The 25,186-nt window shown below is 37.3% G+C and overlaps 1 protein-coding gene and 1 long non-coding RNA gene across 2 annotated transcripts; one reads left to right on the forward strand and one right to left on the reverse strand.

Moving 5' to 3' along the window:
- Positions 1 to 170: 170 nt before the first annotated feature.
- Positions 171 to 17,674, forward strand: LOC146686066 (uncharacterized). The gene is made up of 8 exons (XM_085440967.1): positions 171 to 237; positions 389 to 818; positions 10,249 to 10,402; positions 16,104 to 16,242; positions 16,459 to 16,809; positions 16,896 to 16,922; positions 17,115 to 17,221; positions 17,340 to 17,674. The coding sequence occupies exons 1-8, from the start codon at positions 189 to 191 to the stop codon at positions 17,364 to 17,366; spliced, it is 1,284 nt and encodes a 427-aa protein (XP_085297093.1). The 5' UTR covers positions 171 to 188; the 3' UTR covers positions 17,367 to 17,674.
- A 2,846-nt stretch (positions 17,675 to 20,520) lies between these two features.
- LOC146686067 (uncharacterized) lies at positions 20,521 to 24,850 on the reverse strand. Its single transcript, XR_014916741.1, has 3 exons — positions 24,804 to 24,850; positions 21,651 to 21,757; positions 20,521 to 20,777 (listed from the first exon to the last, which is right to left on the reverse strand). It is a non-coding gene; the product is annotated as an uncharacterized LOC146686067 (long non-coding RNA).
- Between the last annotated feature and the right edge of the window lie 336 nt (positions 24,851 to 25,186).

Consider the following 25,186-nt stretch of genomic DNA (forward strand, 5'->3'; position numbering starts at 1 on the left):
CTGGTGGCTCACAGCATCAAAACCACACCTGCATGATTGATAAAGGAGGCGTGACAGTTCTAAAGTCTGCCTTCACACAATCTTTCTGTCTTTGCTCCGATTCTGATGTCATTTCCTCCACAGATATCTAACTACAGTGTTGGCTCTGCTGAATTTCCACCCATTCAATTTCCTGTTCTAAAGACAAAATGACTCCTTGCATCACCACCCTGACTTTCTTGATTATCTCAGCAGCAGGTAAAGTTTATCAACACAAAGACAAAAACATACTCTAAATGTTCACACTTTCCTTGCCTTTTCTTTTTACCTGTATTAAGTCCATTCAATGAATGTAAATATTATTACCATATAGATGATAAAAGATATATTTCTGCTTACTGTGTTTCAGGTGTTTCTGAATCCGTTCTGATCACTCAGTGGCCCCATTACATCTCTAACCCTTCCAATGGCTCGGCAAAGATGCACTGCTACCAGAATGACACAGACTATCAATATCTGTACTGGTATAAACAGCCTAGAGGAAAAAGTTTCCAGCTAATTGTGGCTACTGTAGCTGGAATTTCACAGTTCGAAGAGGGATTCAAATCTGGTTTTCAGGCAGAGAAAAATGACAAGCAGTGGTCTCTGACAATAACCAGTATTCAGGAAAAAGATGAGGCTGTTTATCTCTGCGCTGCAAGGCTACACGGTACTGTGGCAGACCTCAGAAGCATGACAAAAACATCTGACTCAAGCATAAGTAATCGACTTGAGGGGGTGGGGGGAAACCACACTGTGGAGAAGATAATAACAGCAATTTTTACCATCAAGTTTGTTAAGTAAATAAAAAGGTAAGAAAATGTTTTCTAAAATATTAAAACACTATCTGCATTTTTTCCCCAAAATAATGTTCATACACATGGATATTTTCCTCAGACTAAGCCGCTTGTGATGATGCAAGGTGTTTTAAATAAATCCTGCCAATAGATGGAAGCACAGTACATGGCATAAGCCCTTTACAATGGGAGTTTAGTGGTGAGATAAGCAGCAGATACTCACTAAACGAACCCTCCTCCCTCTTTACACTGAGCCTTTTTATGAGCAACCAACCATTCTCCCATCAGTGCTTAACTATGTCTTCAACTGTTCTCCTCCTCATCTGGTTTTCATGTAAGATCTTAAATTTCAACTAAATTAAATACAAAATGTACAAATTTGAATACTGTACCGACTCATCGTAAACTGTTTTTTGTTCTCTTTGCAGGTCAGGCGAGCGCAGTTATATTTCAGCAGTCTCCTCCACAGATAGTGGATAAGAATCAAGAGATCCAGATAAACTGCAAGCATAACGATAGCTCCCTTCTAATAATGCTCTGGTATCAGCAATTAAAGGAGAATACATCCATGACCCTCATTGGGTCTGGATATTATCAACAGTCCCAAAGTTATGAGGGTGAATTTGAAAAACAATTTACCGTCGCAAGGAGCAGCACAGTAGAAGGAACTCTGACAATAAAAAACACAGACGTGTCGCACTCGGCTGTTTATTTCTGTGCCGCCTTCACACAGTGATGTGGTTTAATGCTGCTCCCTCACTAAAAACCCTCAGCATTTTCTGCAAGTGAGGTGTTGTACATGTACACATAGCTTTTTGCTGGTTTTCCTTAGAGTTGCAGCGAGAAACAAGAGGACTTGATTCTTCCATAGCTTGCTTCCAAGCTTTTTTATAAAAATGAACAGAAAGCACTTCAATTTAGACTAATACAAAGTGCACTGCAGCATAACTTAGGCAGCAAAACTTAGAGAGGGCAGTCTATCCCATCCATCAAATATTTCTGCTCTCACTCTGTCACAAATCACCCCTGACACTTATCTCCAGCCACTCCACGCTGACTACACTCTCTTTCTTACCTCTCCTGTGCACTGCTGGATGGTTGGAAATAACTTTTCCAATCTGGAAATCATAGCAATACAGACACAAACAACTTTCATAATGAACTTCCATACTCAGGCAACTTGTTCTTTGGGCAGATACCACCACAGAAGAGCGGTGTGTGGCATTCATCACCAACAACCCCTCAAAAATGTAACTTATGCCTCTCTCTTAAAATGGATAAGGGAACTCATTGCATGCTATTTTAGAAGATGCCTGGATTTCTGTTACACCAATAGATGGAAGCACAGCACATGACATGAGGCCCGTATAACAGGAGTGATGAACTAAGCACAACAAACATTCTCCTCCCCCTTTACCCTGAGCCTCTTTTTAAAATGAGCAATCACCTTCTCCCATCAGTGTTTGAAAATGTCTTCACCTAGTCTTCTTGTCATCATTTGGTTTTCGTGTAAGATCTTAAATTTCAATTTGAACTCCCAAAATAATCACTTAAATGCAAATACATTACTGACTCATTGTAAACTGTTTATTGTTCTCTTTGCAGGTCAGGCGAGCGCAGTTATATTTCAGCAGTCTCCTCCACAGATAGTGGATAAGAATCGAGAGATCCAGATAAACTGCAAGCATGATGATAGCTCCCTTGTAATAATGTTCTGGTATCAGCAAAGAAAGGAGAATACATCCATGACCCTCATTGGCTTTGGATATTATCAACAGTCCCAAAATTACGAGGGTCAATTTAAAGAACAATTTACCCTCACGAGGAACAGCACAGTAGAAGGAACTCTGACAATAAAAAAAACAGACGTGTCGCACTCGGCTGTTTATTTCTGCGCTGCCAGCACACAGTGATGTGGTTTAATGCTGCTCCCTCACTAAAAACCCTCAGCATTTTCTGCAAATGAGCTGTTGTACATGCACACATAGCTTTTTGCTGGTTTTCCTTAGAGTTGCAATGATAAACAAGAGGACTGGATTCCTCCATAGATTGCTTCTATTAAACATGGTTTTTATAAAAATGAACAGAAAGCACTTTAATTTAGACTACATATAAAGTGCACTGAATCATAACTTATGTAACATAACTTAGAGAGGGCAGTCCATCCCACCCATTAAATGTTTCTGCTCTCATTCTGTCACAAATCGCCCCTGATACTGGTCTCCACCCACTCCACGCTGACTACACTCTCTTCTTACCTCTCCTGTGCACTGCTGGATGGTTGGAAATATTTTTTTCCAATCTGGAAATCATAGCAATACACACACAACTTTCATACTGAACATCCATTCTCAGGCAACTTGTTCATTGGGCAGATACCACCACACTGTGCAGAAGAGCACAGTGTGGCATTCATCACTAACAACTCCTCAAAAATGTAAGTTATGCCTCTCTCTTAATAATGGTTAAGGAACTTGATGCATGCTATTTTAGAAGATGCCTGGATTTCTGTTACACCAATAGATGGAAGCACAGCACATGACATGAGGCCCGTATAACAGGAGTGATGAACTAAGCACAACAAACATTCTCCTCCCCCTTTACCCTGAGCCTCTTTTAAAATGAGCAATCACCTTCTCCCATCAGTGTTTGAAAATGTCTTCACCTAGTCTTCTTGTCATCATCTGGTTTTCATGTAAGATCTTAAATTTCAATTTGAACTCCCAAACAATCAATTAAATGCAAATACTGTACTGACTCATTGTAAACTGGTTTTTGTTCTCTTTGCAGGTCGGGCGAGTGCAATTATATTTCAGCAGTCTCCTTCACAGATAGTGAATAAGAATCTTGAGGTCCATATAAACTGCAAGCATGATGACAGCACCCGTATATTAATGCTCTGGTATCAGCAATTAAAGGAGAATACATCCATGACCCTCATTGGCTTTGGATATTATCAACAGTCCCAAAGTTATGAGGGTCAATTTAAAGAACAATTTACCCTCACGAGGAACAGCACAGTAGAAGGAACTCTGACGATAAAAAACACAGACGTGTCGCACTCGGCTGTTTATTTCTGCGCTGCCAGCACACAGTGATGTGGTTTAATGCTGCTCCCTCACTAAAAACCCTCAGCATTTTCTGCAAGTGGGGTGTTATAGATGTGCACATGAAGTCATATTCTTAGAGTAGCAGAACAAACCAAGGGGACAGCATTTTTCCATATCTTAGTTCTAATGTTTGTTACTGTATGTAATGAAATAAAGAGAAAAAGTTAACTTTGACTAATAATTTTATCACACATACTGCAGCATAGCTTATGTATCTTTTGCTGTTTAAACCCAGAGATGATGGAAAGAGTGAAACAGAACCAGAAGGGTTTTATTTACAGTTACAATGATAGTGCTTTTATAGTAATGTCTTAGTGTTAACAGAGAAAGCTCCTAAAACTAAAATCCTACAACACATACATTAAGCTTAAGAAAATGTAGAATTTGGTAGGAGTATGCATGTATTATACAAAAATATTTAAATATTAAGGGAACAACAATCTGTGCCACATTATAGATTTGCAGTCCTGGATAACTGCAATACTTTCTGCATTGATGACTGATACTGTACTTTCTTCCTCATTCAAACATGCAGGCCAGAAGGGGGAAAAAAGAAAAAAAGGAACCACTGAATTTAGTGCAGCCTCTTATAACAGCAAAACGGTCCAGTGCATTCTTCTAACTGCTTATGAGATTTACATGGTGGTGAGGAATAGGTTTTGACTATGACTGCAAACAAATTTACTTCACTAATCAATAATTCGGGGTTTTCTTGATTCAACAGCCCTCTTCAGGTCATCCCAGAGCATTTCAAGGCACATTCAGCACTATATGACTTGGCTGTTCCAAAACATGCATGTTCTTCGTTGAAGTAATTCTGTGTTTGTTTTATTTAGGTTCTTCTGGTTATTGTTAGACCAACTCCTCCTAAGCTACAGTCACAAACTGCTCAGTTCACAGAACAGAACATTTTTGTGCATCACTCAGGTGCGATCTTTGTAAGATGCCCACTCTAAAGTAGGGCAATAAAGGTCTTAATAAGCAACAAAAATGAAGCCCATCCAAAATCAATTTGTACCTGCAGTATGTTAAAAATTCAGCTGACATAGGTTGTTGATTAGTGAGTGCTGCATGGCTCTAAGTAATGAGGTCGTTGGTTGAAGCTTGATTCAAAGTTTTTGTGCCACTGAAGAACTTCAGATTCTTCGGCTTTTCCCGACTTTCTTTAGAATGACATTTAACTACTTTGCTGTACACAAAAACCAAAAGCATTAGCAAGCTGAAATTAGCAGGGCTAAATGTTACCTTAGCATTAAACACTTGATGAACAACGACTACTACATGTTACCAAAGTAAATGGGGGCTTACCTTGGTAAGAAAATAAAACAGCATCAGCTTTCCGGAAATAAGTAGCCTTTCAGAAAACTCCCAGTCCGCAGGTGGATGTTGGTGTGTGAGAAAAGCTGCAGGAAAGGGGACTGGGAAGGATCCTCCACGCAACCCCTCTAAGGAGAAATTACTAAACTATACGCTTTAGAAATACAGTACAGAATATTAGGCCTGTTTATGATACTGGATATATTTCTACTAGGTAAGGGGTTAGAAATTAGGCAACTGAGAGGCATAAACCAATGCAGAACTTAATTTAAAAGAAATGAAAAAAACGTGGGCTCTGAGTCTGATTAGGTCTAACCCTGCAGCTACAGGACATTCATGCAGCCACGCCTCCTGCAGCCGCGTACAGGTGACCGCTGGGTGTGTCCATCAGAGAGGCAAGCGCTGGGTCAAAATGTTGGTGTCAACAAAACAGACAAACAAATAATTTGATGCGTTTGTATACATGTGTTGTCTTACGTTGCTCTGTTTTCTTCTGGCTGGGTTTTTTTTTAACAGCTCCTTATTCTTATTCTATACTTCTGTTACTATGATTTTCGCTGAATAGCAGGAAAGTGTGATACTAACGTGAGTTTTAAAATAGAATCGCTATAGTCACTAAATGTTGCTTTCGAAGTTTAGCTCGAAGTAAACCTGGGCCCTATTTCAAGAAGCCGGTTTAGTGCAAACTCTGAGTAAGTATACCCTGAGTTAACGAAAACTCTGGGTTTTCGGTTTCACAAAGCGAGTTTAGATTAATTCTGACTGAGTTACTATAACGACACACTCCGTGAAGCTAACCTGCCCCCTAGCAGGATTACTGCAACTAACCCTGACTGTCCCCGCCGCTTTGTCGGAAACCTGACTGTAGGAAGTGTCAGACATGGCGTGCCCTTCCTTGAAGAGCCAGTAGATGTTGAAGCCCAAATTCTCCGCAGAGCTCTCCGCCGGGAGAGAGTGATTAGAGCGCGTTCGGACATTTTATCATTTCCTGATGATTTCCTGTGTGAACGTTACCGTTTTTCAGCACAATCTACAATTTATTTGAATAACATCCTCAGGCCTAATATTGCTCATGTGACACATCGCGGACATTCTCTCAGTTCTGTACATATTATTTGTATTGCACTTCGTTTTTTTGCAAACGGGAGCTTTCTGTATAATATTGGTGACGCTGAGCACGTTTCCAAGGCTACCGTCTGTCGGGCAGTCAGGAATGTTACAGTTGCACTGAAACGTCTCCTGTACTCGTTTGTGGTGTTCCCCGGTCATAGACCCACAAGATTTTTCAAAGAGGGATTCCACAAAATTGCAGGTATCAGGATGACCAAAACTCAATTCATGATGTGGTGATACTTGAACTGCTACTTAAATTTTACATTTATTTTCACGGTTCCCAGGCGTGATTGGCTGTATAGATGGCACTCACATTCCAATCATTGCTCCTTCAGTAAATGAAGGAGACTATGTGAACAGGAAGTCTTTCCACAGCATTAATGTACAGGTACATAGTTCCCTGTAGCATTTCAAACTAACAAATTATTTCATTATAGTAATGGATGCTAATTTGTGTTCTCTGCACTGTGAAGATCATATGTGATGCTGCCAACATTATCACAAATGTGGAAGCCAACTGCTCAGCCTCTGTGAGTGGTGGTGGTGGAGGACCCCCACCTGTTTTTCGGGCCTCCGCTTTTTTTCTAGTGGCTATAACGGGTCACATTTGAGCATACAGAGTAAGCAAATATGTACTTGTAATGTGCTCAGATAATTGCAATAAGTGCTCACAGAAAGAAAATTAATGTAGCCTCTAACTGCAATTGATTTACATAGGACAAACAGACCAAGCACTATGGCTCATAATACAATTACACCTCACCTGTTTGGACTATATTTTTATATTTCATTTTTACTTGCTGCCAGGAACGTTTGGGGCCTGTTGGGTTGCACCTGCGCTCACATCACGTCACAAAATAAAATGTATAAAATAAAATAGAATAGAATAGAATAACGTGTTAAATGGGTGGAAATCCCTAGATCAATGTTTAAATTAACACTCACGCATTGACTCTGTCGGCTATGTTCTGCCATGCATGCTCCCTTTCTTTTGCACATGCTGCATAAATTATTACACAAATCTCCAAAGACTGCAGTTTCTTCTTTAAAGTTGGAAAAGTAAAATTTGAAATGTACATCAAAAATTTGAGAAGCACTGATTAAATTTCAGAATCGATCATGCTTTTTTATGTAATAAAAAAGAAAATCAATTCTAATTGTGCTGAAGCATTATTAACCATAAGCCCTACCATAACAAGAACCCTGCTCTGCAGTTGCTATTCAGTGTCCACTAGGAGACTGCTGAACTGCAGAGAAAGCTGTAAGAACCTATGAAATGTGAAAGTGAGTGAAGGCTTTGTGGTAAAATAAGAGGAGGATGACCTGAACTCATTTTAGAAGCTTTGATTGCAGAACACAGTGAATGACACATGCAGCTCTTCAGCCCAACAGCAGACTAAATGGTTCTAACTGTAATGGTTCTTACTTTTTCCCCCTAAGTGTATAATAATGATCATGATGTACGCTTTTTTGGTTGCAGTACTAATCTTCTCCAGTAAGTACTTTAAATTCAGAGATAAATATTTTCCTGTGCTGAAGATTTTGCATGCTCACTTGTTGCCTTTCATCTTGTTTTCCAGATTTCTCCTTCAGTGTAAAAATCAAACAGGATCCATTTCTAAACAGTCACATTGGAGATCAGTCTGCAACTTTGTCCTGTAGTCAAGATGAGGATAATTCCTACATGTTTTGGTACAGACAAAGCAAGAGTGGGAAAATAGAGCTAATAACCTATTCTCTTGGTGAAAAAGTGTGGGACACTGAAGCTCCTTTCGACAAATCCAAGTACAGTATGTCCCGGCCTTCCCTCCTGAGGTCCTCTCTGCAGATACACTCAGTTGCGGCTGGAGACTCAGCTGTTTATTACTGTGTCTCTAGAAGAGCACAATGGCTCAGAAAGCCTCTGCAGCTAAACAACAACCCGAAGAGAAAAGAAGGAAGATCTGAGAGTGGATTAAAGTGTCAAACTCTGACCAGAATTTTGTTTTAGAGGCGAAAAAGATATACAACTTTGTCTTCAACTGTTAAAACACTTCAAACTTTGAAATATATCTTGAAAAGAAAAACATTCATGAATTCAGATACTTCTCAAAGGGTACAAAAACTACCTCTCCACGCTTTTTTTCTGCAAACCTCATAAAGCTGATCTTTTCAGATAAGAGAACAGGTGCATTAGCAGTGTGAGGCTTATACAATATTACCCTTTTCAGCATCATCTGAGTCACTCTGTGCTCAAACCAGCACCTTATTAAATATTTTGGCTCTGTGTACAGCCTGGCATGATAAAACTATATCAACTTTACACTGACCTCTACAGGGTTAATCATGCATTACACTTAGAGGATTACGTTTAAATGACACAGGTACTATCAAGCTGAATGGTAGAATATCATGAAGAGTAAATCTTGTGTATCATATTAGTCCTGTAGCACAGATGATTTTATTATGTAGGAATTCATAATGGCAAAGCAACGAAGAAATAGAAATTAGAAAAGAAAAAGGATTCACACACATTAATGAGTTATAGAAATATATATACTTCTTTATAAACATTATAATGACTGATAGGCGAGGTGAAAAAAACCTGGCCTTCTCTTTTTACAGTGGAGAGAAACTTTGTCTCTTGGGATTTGTTTTGGTTGTTTTGTTTAGTTGGCATGTAGCTACACGTTGTTTGAGACAGCCACCTGACACTCCGGGACAGCAGTGGTCTCTCCCATCAGAATAATGCATCACACCATAAAAACTGCACAGGAATGACTTGATCAATAATAAAGAGCTCCAAGGACTTTCCAACCCACAACCAACAGGATCCAAAAGATCCAAGGGATCCTTGTATATGACAGATTTTTGTTGCCACTTGGGGGCAGAAGTACAAGCTGTTGTTATGGTATTGTTGTTGACTAATGTAGACTACCTACACACCCAGCGTACACAGAGCACCAGTAGCATTCATATGGAGTTTTCCTCACGCACATAATTGATTTCTTTTAGCTAAGAAGGAAATATTTGGTCCATTATCTTTAATGTTCAGCAGCAAAAGGAGAACACTGTCCTCTCTGCAGTGCTTTACAACTAGTGTTGATTTTTAGATCCTGAAAAAGAAATTCAAAAAATGAGACTGGGGATATGTTTAAAATTGCAGCCATATCCACCAGAAGAATGAGCTAAGAAAAAAAAAAAAATCAATAATACTTTTTAAAGAAGCCATTTACTTATTCTTTAAGGAAACATTAAAAAGCTATAATGCTTCTTTAAGCCCTTAAAGTTTAGTGATTTATATTTGATACGTTCAGTTTTTGAGAATTGAGTTTCTGAGACTTTAGTGTGAATATTTTACTCCCCAAAAAACCTAAATAAATTCCACAATACATTTTAAGCATTAAAAAACAACAACAAAAAACAAGATGCAGCAAATACAAATTAAAAGTCATATGTGGAAATTCAAATTTTAACAAATTCAAACAAATTTGTCAAGTGGTCAAATGCTCCATTTGAAAAGTACAGAATTTTCTGGTAATTATTTTATGGTTTAGGCTTTAAAGAGTCTGAGAACTATCTGTGGATCACACAGAAAATGAAAACCTTCCAATAACAATACACCAGGTCATCCGAACCACTGAGAAAATACTAAATGTAGAGTTTTGACCTTGGTTTGTATTATAAAGAGCAATTGTGCTCTGTATTCATTTGAAAGTTAAACATTTGGAAATTGAGGGCTGAGAAATGTAAAGAATGTCTTGTTGTATCTCTCAGTGAATTTTGCTTACTGATAACTGATTGGATAAAGCGCTGTGACCACCAGAGATGTCACCTCCTCTGAGCAACTACAAACACAAATAAAAAAGTCTCTTTGTGTTTTTTCTGCCCTCCCTTCCTGCTTCTTTTCTTAGCTGTCACAGAAATAGCAGCAGTCAGGTTGGAGCGCGTTCAGCCGTCAGTCAGCCCGACCTGCACAGCTGCGCTCACAGGCAGACAGAGATGGAGGCTGAGATAGGGAGAAGCGGGGTGGGGGAAGGAGAGAGGAGAGAACGAAAAAGACGCAAGGTTTTTGTGTGATGCTTTTTCACCGTGGGGACAGGGGGCCACGGTGATACAATCCCATAGAGCCGTCGTACAAAAACCTCCTCCCATTAAAATGCATTGTGAAGACTGCTACATGCAACTTAAAACGTTGTTAGAGCGGAAAAATCACTAATCTGAAGGTGTCTGGGATGGAGGAACACTTTGGTAGTGAAAAGTTGTTTAAATGTAGAAATTTTAATGGAAATTTTTTTTTTCTAACTTGTTGTTCATAGGAGCAACATTAGGATGTCTGTGCTGTCATCTTGCCACACTAACCAAATTTGGACAATATGAAGCTCACCCTCGATGTTTTAAGCCTTTAAAGACCATCTGAATTATTAGAATACATGTAAACTGGATGTTTCTGGAAAGATTTGAAAGTTTTTTGCAGAGGGCGACATCAGCGTGACTCTGGAACTGAAGCTTACTTTGGAAAAGGAACAAAACTCACTGTTTTAGGTAAGTTGGATATCTCAAAGCTTCGGTTCAGTCGATTATAATTAAAAGGGTGTAAATGTCAGCATAAGAGTGAAGGAAAAATTTGTTGTTAAAAACAGCAGAAATATTAAGCTGAACAGAGAACACTGTGAACTACAATGATCCTGCTTACTTTGGCCAAGGAACCAAGCTGACAGTTTTAGGTAAAAATTTACTTCCATTTTTTGATAAATATGACATTGGCTACAGCCTCAATGTTCATTAATACTAACTAAAGGTTATTCTGGTGTAAAAAGAGTTTCATGTTGAGTATTTTGCACTGTGACCAACAACTACCCTGCTTACTTTGGCCAAGGAACCAAGCTGACAGTTTTAGGTAAATATTTCATTTTACTACAGTTTTTGATAAATATGACTAAACAGAGGTATCCATGAAGACTGTCCTTAGAGAAGATTCAGATACAAAAAGAGTTTCATGCTGAGTATTTTGCACTGTGACCTACACTGAACCTGCTTACTTTGGCCAAGGAACCAAACTGACAGTTTTAGGTAAATATTTTACTTCAGTACTGTGTTTTCTTATATGTCACTTTAATTAGAGCCTTAGTATAGAGAAAACTTCTAGTAAATAGGATTTTCAAAGATTAGTCAGATCTAAAAAGTTTCATGCTGAGTATTTTGCACTGTGACCACCACTGATCCTGCTTACTTTGGCAAAGGAACCAAACTGACAGTTTTAGGTAAATATTTTACTTTACTGGTGTGTTTTGTGAACTGTAACTTTGTTTAGAGCCTTAGCATTGACAGGAGTATTAGTAAAGACTATTGTCAAAGATTATTCTGATACAAAAACAGTTTCATGCTGAGTATTTTGCACTGTGACCAACAACCAACCTGCTTACTTTGGCCAAGGAACCAAACTGACAGTTTTAGGTAAATATTTCATTTTATTTCTGTGTTCTGATGAATGTACCTTTATTCAGAAGCTTAGTACTGACAGGATTATTAGTAAAGACAATCCTCAGAGATAATTCTGGTGCAAAAACAGTTTCTTGCTGAGTGTTTTTGCACTGTGTCAGGGCAGCGAAGCTTACTTTGGAAAAGGAACAAAACTGACTGTACTAGGTAAATATTTCACTTTATTTACGTGTTCTGAAAAACGTACCTTTCATCAGAGGCTTAGTATTGACAGGATTATAAGTAAACACAATCCTCAGGCGTAAAAAGAGTTTCTTGCTGAGTGTTTTTGCACTGTGACAGACCAGCGAAGCTTACTTTGGAAAAGGAACAAAACTGACTGTATTAGGTAAATATTTCACTTCACTACTCTGTTCCAAAAATGTACCTTTCATTAGAGGCTTAGTATTGACAGGATTATAAGTAAACACAATCCTCAGGCATAAAAAGAGTTTCATGCTGAGTGTTTTTGCATTGTGACAATGCTAACGAAGCTTACTTTGGCCAAGGAACCAAACTGACAGTTTTAGGTAAATATTTCACTTTATTTCTGTGTTTTGATAAATGCAATTTTGATTAGAGCCTTAGTGTTGTCAGAAGTATTATCAAAGACGTTTGTCAAAGGTTATTCTGGAACAAAAAGGGTTTCATGCTGAGTATTTTGCACTGTGAACACTGGCAATCCTGCTTACTTTGGCCAAGGAACCAAACTGACAGTTTTAGGTAAATATTTCACTTTTTCTACTGTGTTGGATGAAAATCGATTTGTTCAAAGGATTAGTAAAAGTGCTGGCAGAAGTATGAGCAAAGATTATTCCCAAAGAGAAGTGTGGTAGAGAAAGAGTTTCATGCTGAGTATTTTGCACTGTGACAAACACCGAAGCTTACTTTGGAAAAGGAACCAAACTGACTGTATTAGGTAAGTAAAGCATGGAAATAATCAAATAAATGCATGAAGATGTTCAAGGGTGAAGTTGCAAAAAGAAATGTAAGGAGCTCAGATGTTTAGAGTGCTTTTTGACATTAAGCCTGAGCGCTGTGTCGATAGAGAAGCTTATTTCGGTCAGGGAACAAAACTGACTGTTCTTGGTAAGTAAAACTTTTCTCTTACATGAATTCAACACAGAAAAAATTAAAACATGTTAAAGGGCAGCTGTTGCTTCAGATTTCTTTTCTTAATAGTAGCTTAAATGCTTAAAGAAGCAAAGTGAAAGAAGCATCGTGATGTTTTGAGCACAGATTAAGTTCACTGTGCCACTGGTGGTTATGAAGCTTTCTTCGGTGGAGGAACAAAATTAACTGTTTTAGGTAAGAAAGAAAAATTATACGTAAAATTTGTAATAAGATTTGGGCCAGAGGAATAACTAATATAAAAAACTTTCTTACATGAGCAGCTTGGTAACAAACTTACTGTACTTGGACTCGTTATAGTCTGAGCTCAGTTCTTTTTGTTCAGAAGCTTAAACACTGTGCCAATTATGAAGCTTATTTCGGCCAGGGAACAAAACTGACTGTTCTTGGTAAGTGAAAAATCTAAATGTCTTTTCATAAACATAGTTAAACTAGTTAAAGCTGACAAAAGTGTTTCAGTAAGGGGTTTGGCATTTAAACTGGTAAAAACAACAACAACAACAAAAACGCCACCAGTCAAGCACATTTAGAGTTTTTAATTTAAAAGAAAAAGTAAAAAGAAAAGTAAAAGGAAACTTTACTATTTTTTATGAAGAAACCAAAAAAATGAAGATGCAAAGTAGAAACAGCATGTTGGGCTGTTTTGAGCACTAATTAACTTCACTGTGACTCTGGTGCTGGTTCAGTGGCTTACTTTGGTGGAGGAACAAAATTAACTGTTTTAGGTAAGAAATAAAAACTATAACATGAGTATATGTATGTCTGCAGTAAGGTCTTGGTGACATTAATCCAAATAAGATGTTAAAATTTCCCAACTGGAGTCATTATTAAACAAACTGTATTTGAGGTCTCTGTAGTCTCAGCTCAGGGCTTTTTGCTCTGAGGTTTAAATGCTGTGTCAGAACGAAGCTTATTTCGGGCAGGGAACAAAACTAACTGTTCTTGGTAAGTGACGAATCAAAATTTATTCTCATAAACCTGTCAAAGTAAAAGCAGTTAAAGCTGAAAAAAGTGTTACAGTAAGGTGTTTGGCATTTAAACCTGTAAAAATATATGTAGACTTTTACTTTGAAGAAAAGTAAAAGGAAACTTCATTAGTTTTTATGAAGAAGATTAAATGAAATGAAGATGCAAAGTAGAAACAGCATGTTGGGCTGTTTTGAGCACTAATTAACTTCACTGTGACTCTGGTACTGGTGCAGAGGCTTACTTTGGTGGAGGAACAAAATTAACCATTTTAGGTAAGAAATAAAAACTATACATGAGTATATGTATGTCTGCAGTAAGGTCTTGGATACATGAATCCAAACATGTTATTTTAGTTATCCCTGGAGTGGAGTCTTTTTTGAACAAGCTTAATATGTTTGAGTTCTCCGTAGTCTCAGCTCAGGGCTTTTTGCTCTGAGGTTTAAATGCTGTGTCAGTATGAAGCTTATTTCGGGCAGGGAACAAAACTAACTGTTCTTGGTAAGTGACGAATCAAAATTTATTCTCATAAATGTTTCAAATTAAAACCAATTAAAGAATAAGTGTTGCCTGAATGTTGCCCATTATATTACACTTATAAAAAACTTAAAAGAGCAGTGCAGCATATGTGGGATTTTTAAATTAAAGAAAAGTAACATTTAGTTCATTAAAAGTAAGCAAAGTATTAAGAAACAAAGCAGAAGCAGCATGTGTTGAGCTGTTTTGAGCAGTGATCAGGTGCACTGTGACTCTGGTGCTTCAGAGGCTCACTTTGGTGGAGGAACAAAATTAACTGTTTTAGGTAAGAAAACATTTTAAAGGTCACTAAATAAAGTTGAGGACTGATTTTGTTGAGCTGCCTCTAAAACTTTAAAATCACACCAAAAACTCAGGTAGCTAAAGTCAAATTCTTTACATGTAAAAAATTGACAGTTGGAATAATTTCCATGTGGCACAGTTAAAGAGGGGCACTAGAAAGGGTTTTTGTCACAGTACAAAGTCTCTGTGATCCTACAACGAGGCTTACTTTGGAGCTGGAACTAAACTCACTGTTTTAGGTAAGAAAACTTCCAACAAAAATCAGCTGGGCTTTACTCTCATGGTGTTTATATGTTGGTTGAGTGACAACATTTAGTATATGTTTCATTTATTTATTTACCTTTATGTTATGGTAGTGAAAAAAGTGGGCAATCGTTAAAGTTTAAAAGTAATTTATGTAGAAGTTTTCTTGTGCCAGGAGAAAAAAGTGTTATCTGTGTTCTCCAGTTAAAGTACTGTGCCTATGAAACATTTGGCTCTGCGCCCAGAATATTGTTCTCACACTCAGTTCTTATCAGCTCTGTGAAATACTGTGAGTTCCCAGTCAGAAGCTTATTTTGGAGCTGGAACTAAACTCACTGTTTTAGGTAAGACTATAAAAGTTATTTGGAAGATACAAACCTAGTACATGAAATACATAACAAAAGGTTTTTGTTTTGAAAGCAAAGAAGACAAGTCTGGTACAGTATTTGTGTAAAATCTTTTAAGTGATAATTATTTAGTAGTATGATATAATCAAAAAGGGATAGATACTTAGTTAATTTATACATTTTATCTGAATTTGTGTGTTGCCACAAATTAAATCTATCTTTAAAAGCACAAAAAATAAGGTCTGCAGCTGTCAGTGCTGAAAGCTTGAGCAGTTTTTTATGCAACAGTTTATCAGTGTGAACAACTATGAACCTGCTTACTTTGGCAGTGGCACCAAACTCACAGTACTGGGTAAGAAAATGTTATTTACAAAAAAGAAATCATGTTTTTATTATCATGTAGTCTAAATCTGAAAAGTTATTGCTGAGTAAATAAATGCATTATTGTCTTGTTCAGTGATTGCTGTATTGAGTAAAGGAGTCTAAAATTTATATAACAAGATATAAAAAAAAGATAAAGATGGCAATTGAGATGCAACAGTTGTTTGAGCACAAGAGTTTGTTATACTTAATCAAATATCGTGCTCATAAGTTATCATAAAGTTGTAAAATTTGGCATTTGCACAAAAAAATGTATAAGTGGCAACACTGTCTCATTTGGAAAATAATATTTTGTTAGTTGCACTAGATTAAATGAAATGAAAAGAAAGAAAAAAACCTTAAACTGTGGATGCAAATGCAATGTAAATGTTCATTGTGGTTGTTATAGTTGTGATAGTTGACTTTATATGTCCTGGCCTGATCGTGAACAAAATTTTAAAATGAATGATTGTAGTAGTCAGTTTTTAACACACCAGGCAGCAGTGTGCTCTGGCAATTATCCTGCTTATTTTGGAGAGGGCACCAAACTAACAGTTCTTGGTAAGATCACTGCAATAACAATAAATACCTGAACTCATCCTCTGCATTAATGAGTACTGAAAAGTTCTACTGTATTTTCAATGCATTAACATTTATGTCTGACTGTTGTAGAGAATTCCCAGGTACATAAATGTTGATTGATTTCTTTGTAGATCTAAAGGCAATTTTATGTCATATGTATATCATTTTGATTTTTCTTTGTCTTTGTTCTTGCAGAGCAAGATCCCATTAAACCAAAGGTAACAGTACTGGAACCCTCAGTCAATGAGTGCAAAAACAAGAAAGACAAGAAAAGGAAGAAGACCCTCGTCTGTGTGGCCACTGAGTTCTACCCTGACCATGTTAAAGTTTTCTGGCAAATCGATGGAAAGAACATCACTGATGGTGTGGCGACAGATGAAGCTGCAGAGCGCATTGAAACCCCCTCTGTATCCTATAGAATCACAAGCAGGTTGAGAGTTTCTGCTAAAGATTGGTTCACGGAGGGAAAAAACTTTTCCTGCATTGTCAGTTTCTACAATGGAACGGACACCACCAAACATTTAGGTGAAATATCTGGTGTTGAAGGTAAGTTTAGGAGCACAAAATGATCCATAATTGATGACAAGGGAAATAAATGTATTCTTTTCTAATTAATTTTATTCCTCCATTAGATAAAGAAGATAGAGGCATGGGAAGAGGTAAATACATATTTTGTGGTTTTATTACAGTTCAAATCATCATCACAGGCACAAAACTGGAAGCAGTGTATGTAAGAAACTGTAAAAACTTGAATTTGCTGCTAAAGTCTAAACAAAATCTCAACTGAAAACTGCCTCCACATAGTACACTGAACATTTCCTCTTTTTCTTCATTTTCTCATTTTTTAACAGAGAAATATTTGATGATCACAAATAAAGCCAAACTCTCCTACGCCGTTTTTATCTTCAAGAGCTGCCTCTATGGAGCCTTTGTTGGATTTTTGGTGTGGAGGCTGCAGGTTTGTTGAACATGAACTCCAATTACATTGTCCTTAAAAAAATAAAAACAACAAAAATAAAAGCAAATACAACTGTTTGCTTGGCATTAACACAGATTGTCCTTTATGTGTGTTACAGAGTTCACCAGGAAAACGTAAAAAATAAGAGCTGAGCTGTGGACTGACCAAAGATTTGGGACTTGGATCATTTATGTTTTTTGTAAATAAAAATTATAAAAGATGCTGATTTTATTGCCACAACTTTGTGTGCTGCAGCCCATTTGTATAGAGGAAAAGATGCATGCAGGTCTATGCAAAAGTTAAATCTTCATATAGTATTAAAGCTAATGCATGAAAGTAAGTTTGGCTAATTTTAGTTTTGTTTTATTGTGTTTATGAAACACTGGCTGTATTCTTGCTGAACAATTTCCACTTAATGCTTCATTTTCATATCAATAAACATTTATGAGAGGATCTTTTCAGTCATTTCTTTCCTTTTGACTTTGCCTTTCCCCCCTCTCTGCACCCACATCTCACCTCACACAGAACAAGATTTTTTCCAGAGATAAAATGCATTCTTTCCTGTTTTCAGAGAAGTCAGTTCCTTTTCTTCCTACATAATACTGAAGCATCTCAACTCAGAAAAGCTTCAGAAGTTGGTTCATTTTTGGTCATAAACATAGAAACTGAAAGGTGATGTACATTTTCTGAGAAACGTTGCTATTTTAAATACATAATGACCTTTTTAAAGTAGGCTGTTTTTCATTGTTTCTGTTTTCACTTTGCACATATAAGTCAGTTGTATTACATTTTACATTCTCTTTATGTAAAAAGCTGTCAGTAGGAAACTATAAGAATGTGAGTGTACACGTAACAACAGTCATCTGTGTACTAAAGAAGGTCAAAGCAAAAAAGTCAAACCAGGGCATGAAACCCTGCAGAGGAGAGTGCAACAGCAGAGGAGAGGATGTGGTCACAGAGCAGCCTGCAGCTCGCTCTCTGTGCTGAGAAACGACGGAGGTGCAACCTTCCACTTTACCACAACCTCCGGCTCACAGTGTGCACCTGCAGCTTTGCATCAACTCCCCGCTCTGCACATCAATGAGCAAACAGATGGAAAAACTTCCATTTCTGTGTTAACCAAAGCAATAAAATTACAACACCTACAACAGCTCTTAACTCTGATGTGGAACAGATATTTCTATTTGAATCTTTTTAGTTGGAGCAGATAAGAAATGTAAAGTTAATTGTGCTGCTGTCAAATGGCAACTATTTTTTGAATGCATGCTTAAGCAATGAAAAAAAAAACCCCCACTGAGGGTGTTTGAGTGAAGGCAGTTACACAATAGCTTTTGTCTAAACCGTTCACTACATCTTGTTTTTCTTGTCAGTGCCCCGGTAAGATGAAGAATGTGTTCTACTTTCCTCATTTGCTTCCTTTAAAAACATGTTTGCGGTTGCTCCTGTCAGATAAACAGAAAATAACATCTGTGAGGCAGCAACGGAAATATGGAGCTATAAACACGTGCAAGATAATTATAGCTCCTTTGGGAAACCTTGATCTTTATAGGTGGAAATTTTCCATATCTTTCATAATTTAAATGTAAATATTTATGATTTTAGAATAACAGAGCAAAGATAATGCATTCCAAAAACTATACAATAACTTAATAATCAACTGTATTTGAAGATTCAATTAAAAGAGAGAACTATGCAATCTAAAGTATAGTTATTTTGGTCATTTTTATAATGGCTGTAGAGAGCTCAAACGGAAACATCCTGTAACAAAAGTATTCAAACTGCAGAGTCTCAACTCTGACAAGGTATTTTTGTTTTTGTGTGTTTTGTTTGTGTACAAATATTTTTCAGGTTACAAAGAAATGACAATAAGAAAGTTTCCTAGAACACTATGGATATGCATTATTATTGTTTTTTCTATCACATTTACCAAGAGAGGTAACTCATAGGATAATGTTTGTTACATAAAACTAAAGGTGAAATAAAAATAATAAAAAACAGATGCTAACTCACTTCAGCAAACACAGAAACAAAATGCTGCATCCTCATGTTCAGTTTCAAGCAGGGACTCTGCAAAACTCTTCAGGCACCCTTCTTTATATTTTCCTAAGAAAATGGGAAATAGGTGCAGACATTTATTGAAACATGCAAACATAGAGCAGAGCCAGGCTTAGGGAGGGAAAGCCTAGAAAAGTGCTCTGGGGACAATATGGAACTAGGACCCCTTTAAGATATGACAGGCTTGATTTTTCATAACCTTATATGTGAAGAAAAGAATTTCAAATTAAATTCAGGATTTAACACTGAGCCAATGAAGAGAAGCTAATATGGGAGTAAAATTATCTTTCTCATCCCTCATTGCAGCAAGAGCACTAAAAATACGAAGCAAAAATTATTCTAAAAAGTGTGGCAGCGTGTTTGGGATTGTTGGGTTGTTGATGCTGAAAAATGAATCTGTTTCCAATAGTATGTGCTCCAAATGGTGATGAAAAGCAGACTAAAATCTATCACGTTTCACGTTTTCTATGTTCTTCGTTCTTTCAATTTTGACAAGATCTCCAGCACACAGTTTCAATGAGAAATCATATAGAGAGATAAGATAGATTTTCCACACTGGGGAAATTCTATGCTTTTGAACAGTCTGATAGTAATAAATGTATAAAGATACAATCTAAAATTGTTTCATTCATCCCTTGAGTTAGGTACATTTTTGTGCATAAATGACTCAGGTGTTTAGTGGTGTTAAGTAGAAACAAAAACAAAAACATCTTGAAAGAGGCTCAATCATGTTTCTCCCACTGAGAACGCTACGTCCAGATGAACAGAATCAGTCTTTTTGGGAAAACCAAAATAATTCCTCTGAACCAGGACAAAGACAGGTACAAGGACTAGACTGAAAATAAGTAATGAGAGAAAGCAGCCAAAGTTGAGCCAATGTTCAACAAACTAGAAAAGAACTGGGAACTATCGTTCAAGACAACAAAAATGCAAACGGAGGGGTGGTCTTAGACTTCTGCACATCACTGTAAACGAAATCTTAGTTATGCTGCATGACCCCTTGTGGTACAAACTCATGTTTTGTATTCAGAGATGCAAAAATAGTGACGAAGACATCATCGATTCAATTCAGTTAATCTATCATACATTAGAAGCAGCACATTTATTTTGTGTGGGTACTGAAGTTGTATTACAGTATTTATTACAGTATTATTGCAACAGTTACATCTGTTACACTTCATCCAAAAAAAACCCCCACAAAAAACTATTAGAAATTATATCAGGCAAAGGGTATGCTGATTCTTCATTATATGTATACTTCTTAAAAGAAACAAAGAGGCACAACAGATGTGTAGATTCTATGAAAAGTGAACAGAATTTCCACAATATTATTTCTTCTTCCTCTCCAGCTAACTCTTCAGATCCATTTATTGGCACTGTTTGACGGCATCCTGACAGTTATACTCACCTTGTCTGAGCTTCAGCTCAGTGAAGTCTGTACATGTGTACAGTCTGCAGGATTCAGCTCAACAGATCTCAGGGTGACCTCTGCTGGATAAACCTGCGCGACAGCAGTCAAAGCATAAAGTCTCTGACAGTGATTTCAAGGAGAGTAAAGTAAGAGTAGAGTTCTGCTCATGTAAACTGTTGTCATGACTTAATTTAAATGTCCAAACTGGCCTTTGAAGCAGTTTGTTGTTGAATTCAGAGCATGTATGAAAATCAACTATTGCAAGTTTTACAATCATGAAATACTCACAAACTCCTGCAGACATCTTCAAAAAAATTCTAAGATACTTCCCAAACTAACTGTACTTGAAGGAGCTGCAGAAGACACCTTTTAAGGAAATAAGAAAAGGGCTACTTATACTCTTGCTTGCAATTTCCCCAGTATGCCTATTACCTACTAATAAAATTAGCTGTTCTTCTATAAGCCATAGTGTCTGTTCTCACCCACTTTCACAGAAGTGTCAGCGTTTTCTCATCTTATGTTTTAAACAGTCTTCATTTTTCTTTTTTAATGTATATTGGACTAGATGCAAGATAATAAAAAATTATTAGGGAAGCTGGGGAATCTGATGATTCAAGCTTTTACAATGGCATTTACAGAAACCTGTTAATGTGCTTTTATTGTATTTATTTGTTCAATTAGAACAATTTATATGTATAAAAACTTCCCAGACTTCAATATTTCCTTCTTGTTTCCACATCGTTAGTCTACTGTTACTACATTATTACTAAATTATGATAGTAAGTGTTATTCTTTACATCTTTAAGCACTAATGTGTGTCTGTGATTTTGAAAAAAAAAAAAGGATAACCAAACATTGTATCGCATGATGAGATCAAATATACTGGGATGTACTGAAGGGGGATCCACAATACCACCACACCAACATAGTTACTGACAATTCACAGTGCAGGGACACACTCACCAGCAGGTCTTTATTTAATCTGTGTGAAGCTGTGACAACATGGAATTCTGCACTGTTATACACACGCAGGTTGTGTTGATTGGAATGATGACAGACAGACCCCCATACTGTCGAAATAGAGACACAGCAGAGAGCTGAGCAAAAACTTCTGCAAGTTGCAAATTAAACAGATTACTGTTAAAGAGATTAGAGTATTTTTGCTTTTAAATTACATTCTTTTTGGTTTGTGTACTGTATTCTTTGATATATTCCTAACATAGTCTGAATATTAAAATGAAACATAACAACTACAATTAACTTGTTGCATCTCTCAGAGATGAGTGATAACCACCTGCACCAACCACATTCAAAGACTTACTGATTACACTGTTTTAATTTATATTGATAAAAAATATATTAATTATTGGCAAAATTACGTTAATCAAAAATCAGTTTCAGCTCATACTATACTCATATTTATATACATCAACAAACCCAGCCTACAGAAAGAAAGCATGTTTTGCATCAGCCCACATGATCAATGTTGCACACTGCAGTGACACACCTACCTGTAACTCTTCATATCAGTGTAACTACACTGACAGAATAAAGACACTCTTAGTTTTAGAACATGGCTATCACCAGACACAGTCTGCTCAGCTTGTTGGTATCTGTGCTCTGGATAAAAGGTATGCTAGTGTAAGACTATCATGCATATTCTAGAAATCTAACATTCTGGGAAATTGTCTTCTGCAACAGTTAAAATGTTTACTTCTTTAACTTTCACTCCTCTACACACAGGTGGTGCTGATGGAAGTGATGTCCAGCAGACACTCAGTCTGTGGGACAGGGAGGGTAAAAGTGCAACAATGCAGTGTAATCACACGAAGGGTAGTGACTATCTCTGGATGTACTGGTTCAGACAGCTACCTGGAGAAACCATGACACTAATTGTGTTTGCAACAACGGGCAAAAAAGATAATGAGCATGACTATGGAGATTTTGGCACAGAGAAATTTTCAGCCAGCAAGACTGTTGCTGAGACTGGGACATTCACAGTGAACAAACTGGAGCCAAAAGACCAAGGATGGTATTTCTGTGCTGTGAGTAAACACAATGATACAAACAGAGCAGAGAGCTGAACAAAAACCTCTGGGCAAAGTTCCCATTACCTGCTCTGCTGTAGGGAAACCTCAAGTACAACCACACACAGTCTAACTATAATCTGATGCACTCAAATATGTCTGCAGTAACGTCAAACCTCTGTCATTGCCTGATCTATTGAAAATAATTCACATAATCATAATCAAAGGTACTGAAAAGAATTAAAGTTAATGTACTGGGATGTCCTGAAGGGGGACCCACTGTACCACTATGCTATCAACATCACTGACAATTCACAGCGCAGAGACACTCCCATCAGCAGCTCTTCATTTAATCTGTGTGAGACTGTGGCTCAGTTTCTGAGCAACAAAAGATGGATGTCATCATCAATAAACAAGTTCTCTTCACGTTGGCAGTCTTCTTGCTGTGGGAATTGGGTAAGTTGCAACAAAATCAACATTCAAACTTATATAGAGTTGCATTTGTCATGCTGCAGTAAATATACTTTAATCATATTTTGATATGATGCTGAAGGATGTGAGCAATCAAAGTTCAATATGGCATTCTGTACTGTTATACACACATAGGTCACGTTGATGGGAGTGATGTTACCCAGACCCCCATACTGTGGAAATATCAGGGTGACAGTGCAACAATGAGCTGCAACCATACAAAGGGTGATCTCTATTTCCAGATGTACTGGTACAGACAGCTGCCTGGAGAGACAATGAAACTAATTGTGTTCACAACAAGAGGGAAAAAAGATGATGATCAAGACTTTGGAGAGTTCAGTAAAGAAAAATTCTCAGTCACCAAGCCAACTGCTGATAAAGGGACATTCACAGTGAAGAACCTGAAGCCAAATGACAAAGGATTGTATTTCTGTGCTGTGAGCCAACACAGTGATACAGACACAGCAGAGAGCTGAACAAAAACCTCAGTGCAATGTTCACAACTGTTACATAAACGGTAGGGGGACCTCAGACACCACAAACATTCCCAGATATAAATGGTTTTCCCCATACATGTTTCTGGCACAGTTACTAACAAAATCACAGAACAAGATTAAATAGTGCAAAGAGAATTGCAGCAGAAGTGATCAATTAGATGAAAATATTGCTTCACACTGTTAAATATGCAGTCACACATAAGGTTGTATTATTACAGTGAAGCACCTGGTGTTACAAGATAAAAATATTCAAACACATTCCCACCTGTGACTCATCTCTGCTGTCATACCACACCTCCCAACACAGAAAAAGACTGAGTCTGGTCTCACAGTGTTATCAGAACACAATGATGTTCACAGCTGCTCTCATCAAACTGTCTGCAGCTTTGCTCTGGTTTGGAGGTATGTTTCATCGTGATGCTGAAGACTAGATAACCTGTGTCTTCAGCTTTAATCTAATGCTAAAATTTCGTGGTGTTCATGAGGCACTGTATCATAATTTGATTTTTCACACCTACAGGTCTAACTGATGGGAGTGATGTCTCTCAGACTCCTCTGCTATGGAAGTCAGAGGGTCAGTCTGCCACAATGACCTGCAATCACACTAAGAATTTTGATTACTCTCAGATGTATTGGTATCAACAGCGGCCAGGACAGAAAATAAAGCAAATTGTTTTCACAGCGCCAAAAATTCAGCATACTTATGAAAGTGGCTTCAGTGAGGAAAAGTTTCCAGCAACAAAGATCAGTTATGAGACTGGATCTCTGACAGTGGAGAAGCTGGTGCCTGGAGACAGTGGAGTGTATTTCTGTGCTGTGAGTAAACACAGTGATGCAGGTGGATTAAAGAGCTGCACAAATACCCATACTATGGTTTCACAATGAACTGAAGACATCAGTGTGTTTAATTATCTGTAGGGGGCACTCAATGCTCATTGTTCAGATTTACAGTCATACTAAGCAATATCTGCAGTAACTATGGGTATGCAATCATAAAACTCCTCTGCAATCTGGACGCATAATTTTCTTGTGCTGCTACAGTCAGAATGAGCAGAAAAATAAGCATAAATACACAAACAAATCACAACATTAATTTTGGACAAAGAGGAAAGTATACTTACCTTCAGTGTTAATTGTACGATATTTACGCTCACACACCCCTCACGATATATAAACAAACTTTTAGAAATTGCCTTCCAACAACACACGTGAAATAAAAACCAACACACATGTAAATGAAGACTGAGTTTGGTCTCACTTTCTCCTGATTTACCTGAAAAAAATGTAATTAAATTGGATAGCTGTTTGTTTTAAGAAGGATTGTGCTTATCATATTGTTGTTCAAGATCAGAACTGACCACATGTGTTGTATCAGGTCAGTTAAAGCCTGATTCCCCAAAATTTTAAAGAGACGCTTGCTTCAGTTGAGCAATTCTCACGTCACCAAACTCAACCAACCGACTTCACAGAATGTCACACACTGCAGTGACACACCTACCTGCAA

The sequence above is a fragment of the Copadichromis virginalis genome, linkage group LG19 (assembly GCF_057382275.1).
Source record: "Copadichromis virginalis isolate Kocher_CV1m ecotype Utaka linkage group LG19, C_Virginalis_male_GT1.1, whole genome shotgun sequence".
NCBI classification, from domain to species: Eukaryota; Metazoa; Chordata; class Actinopteri; order Cichliformes; family Cichlidae; genus Copadichromis; species Copadichromis virginalis.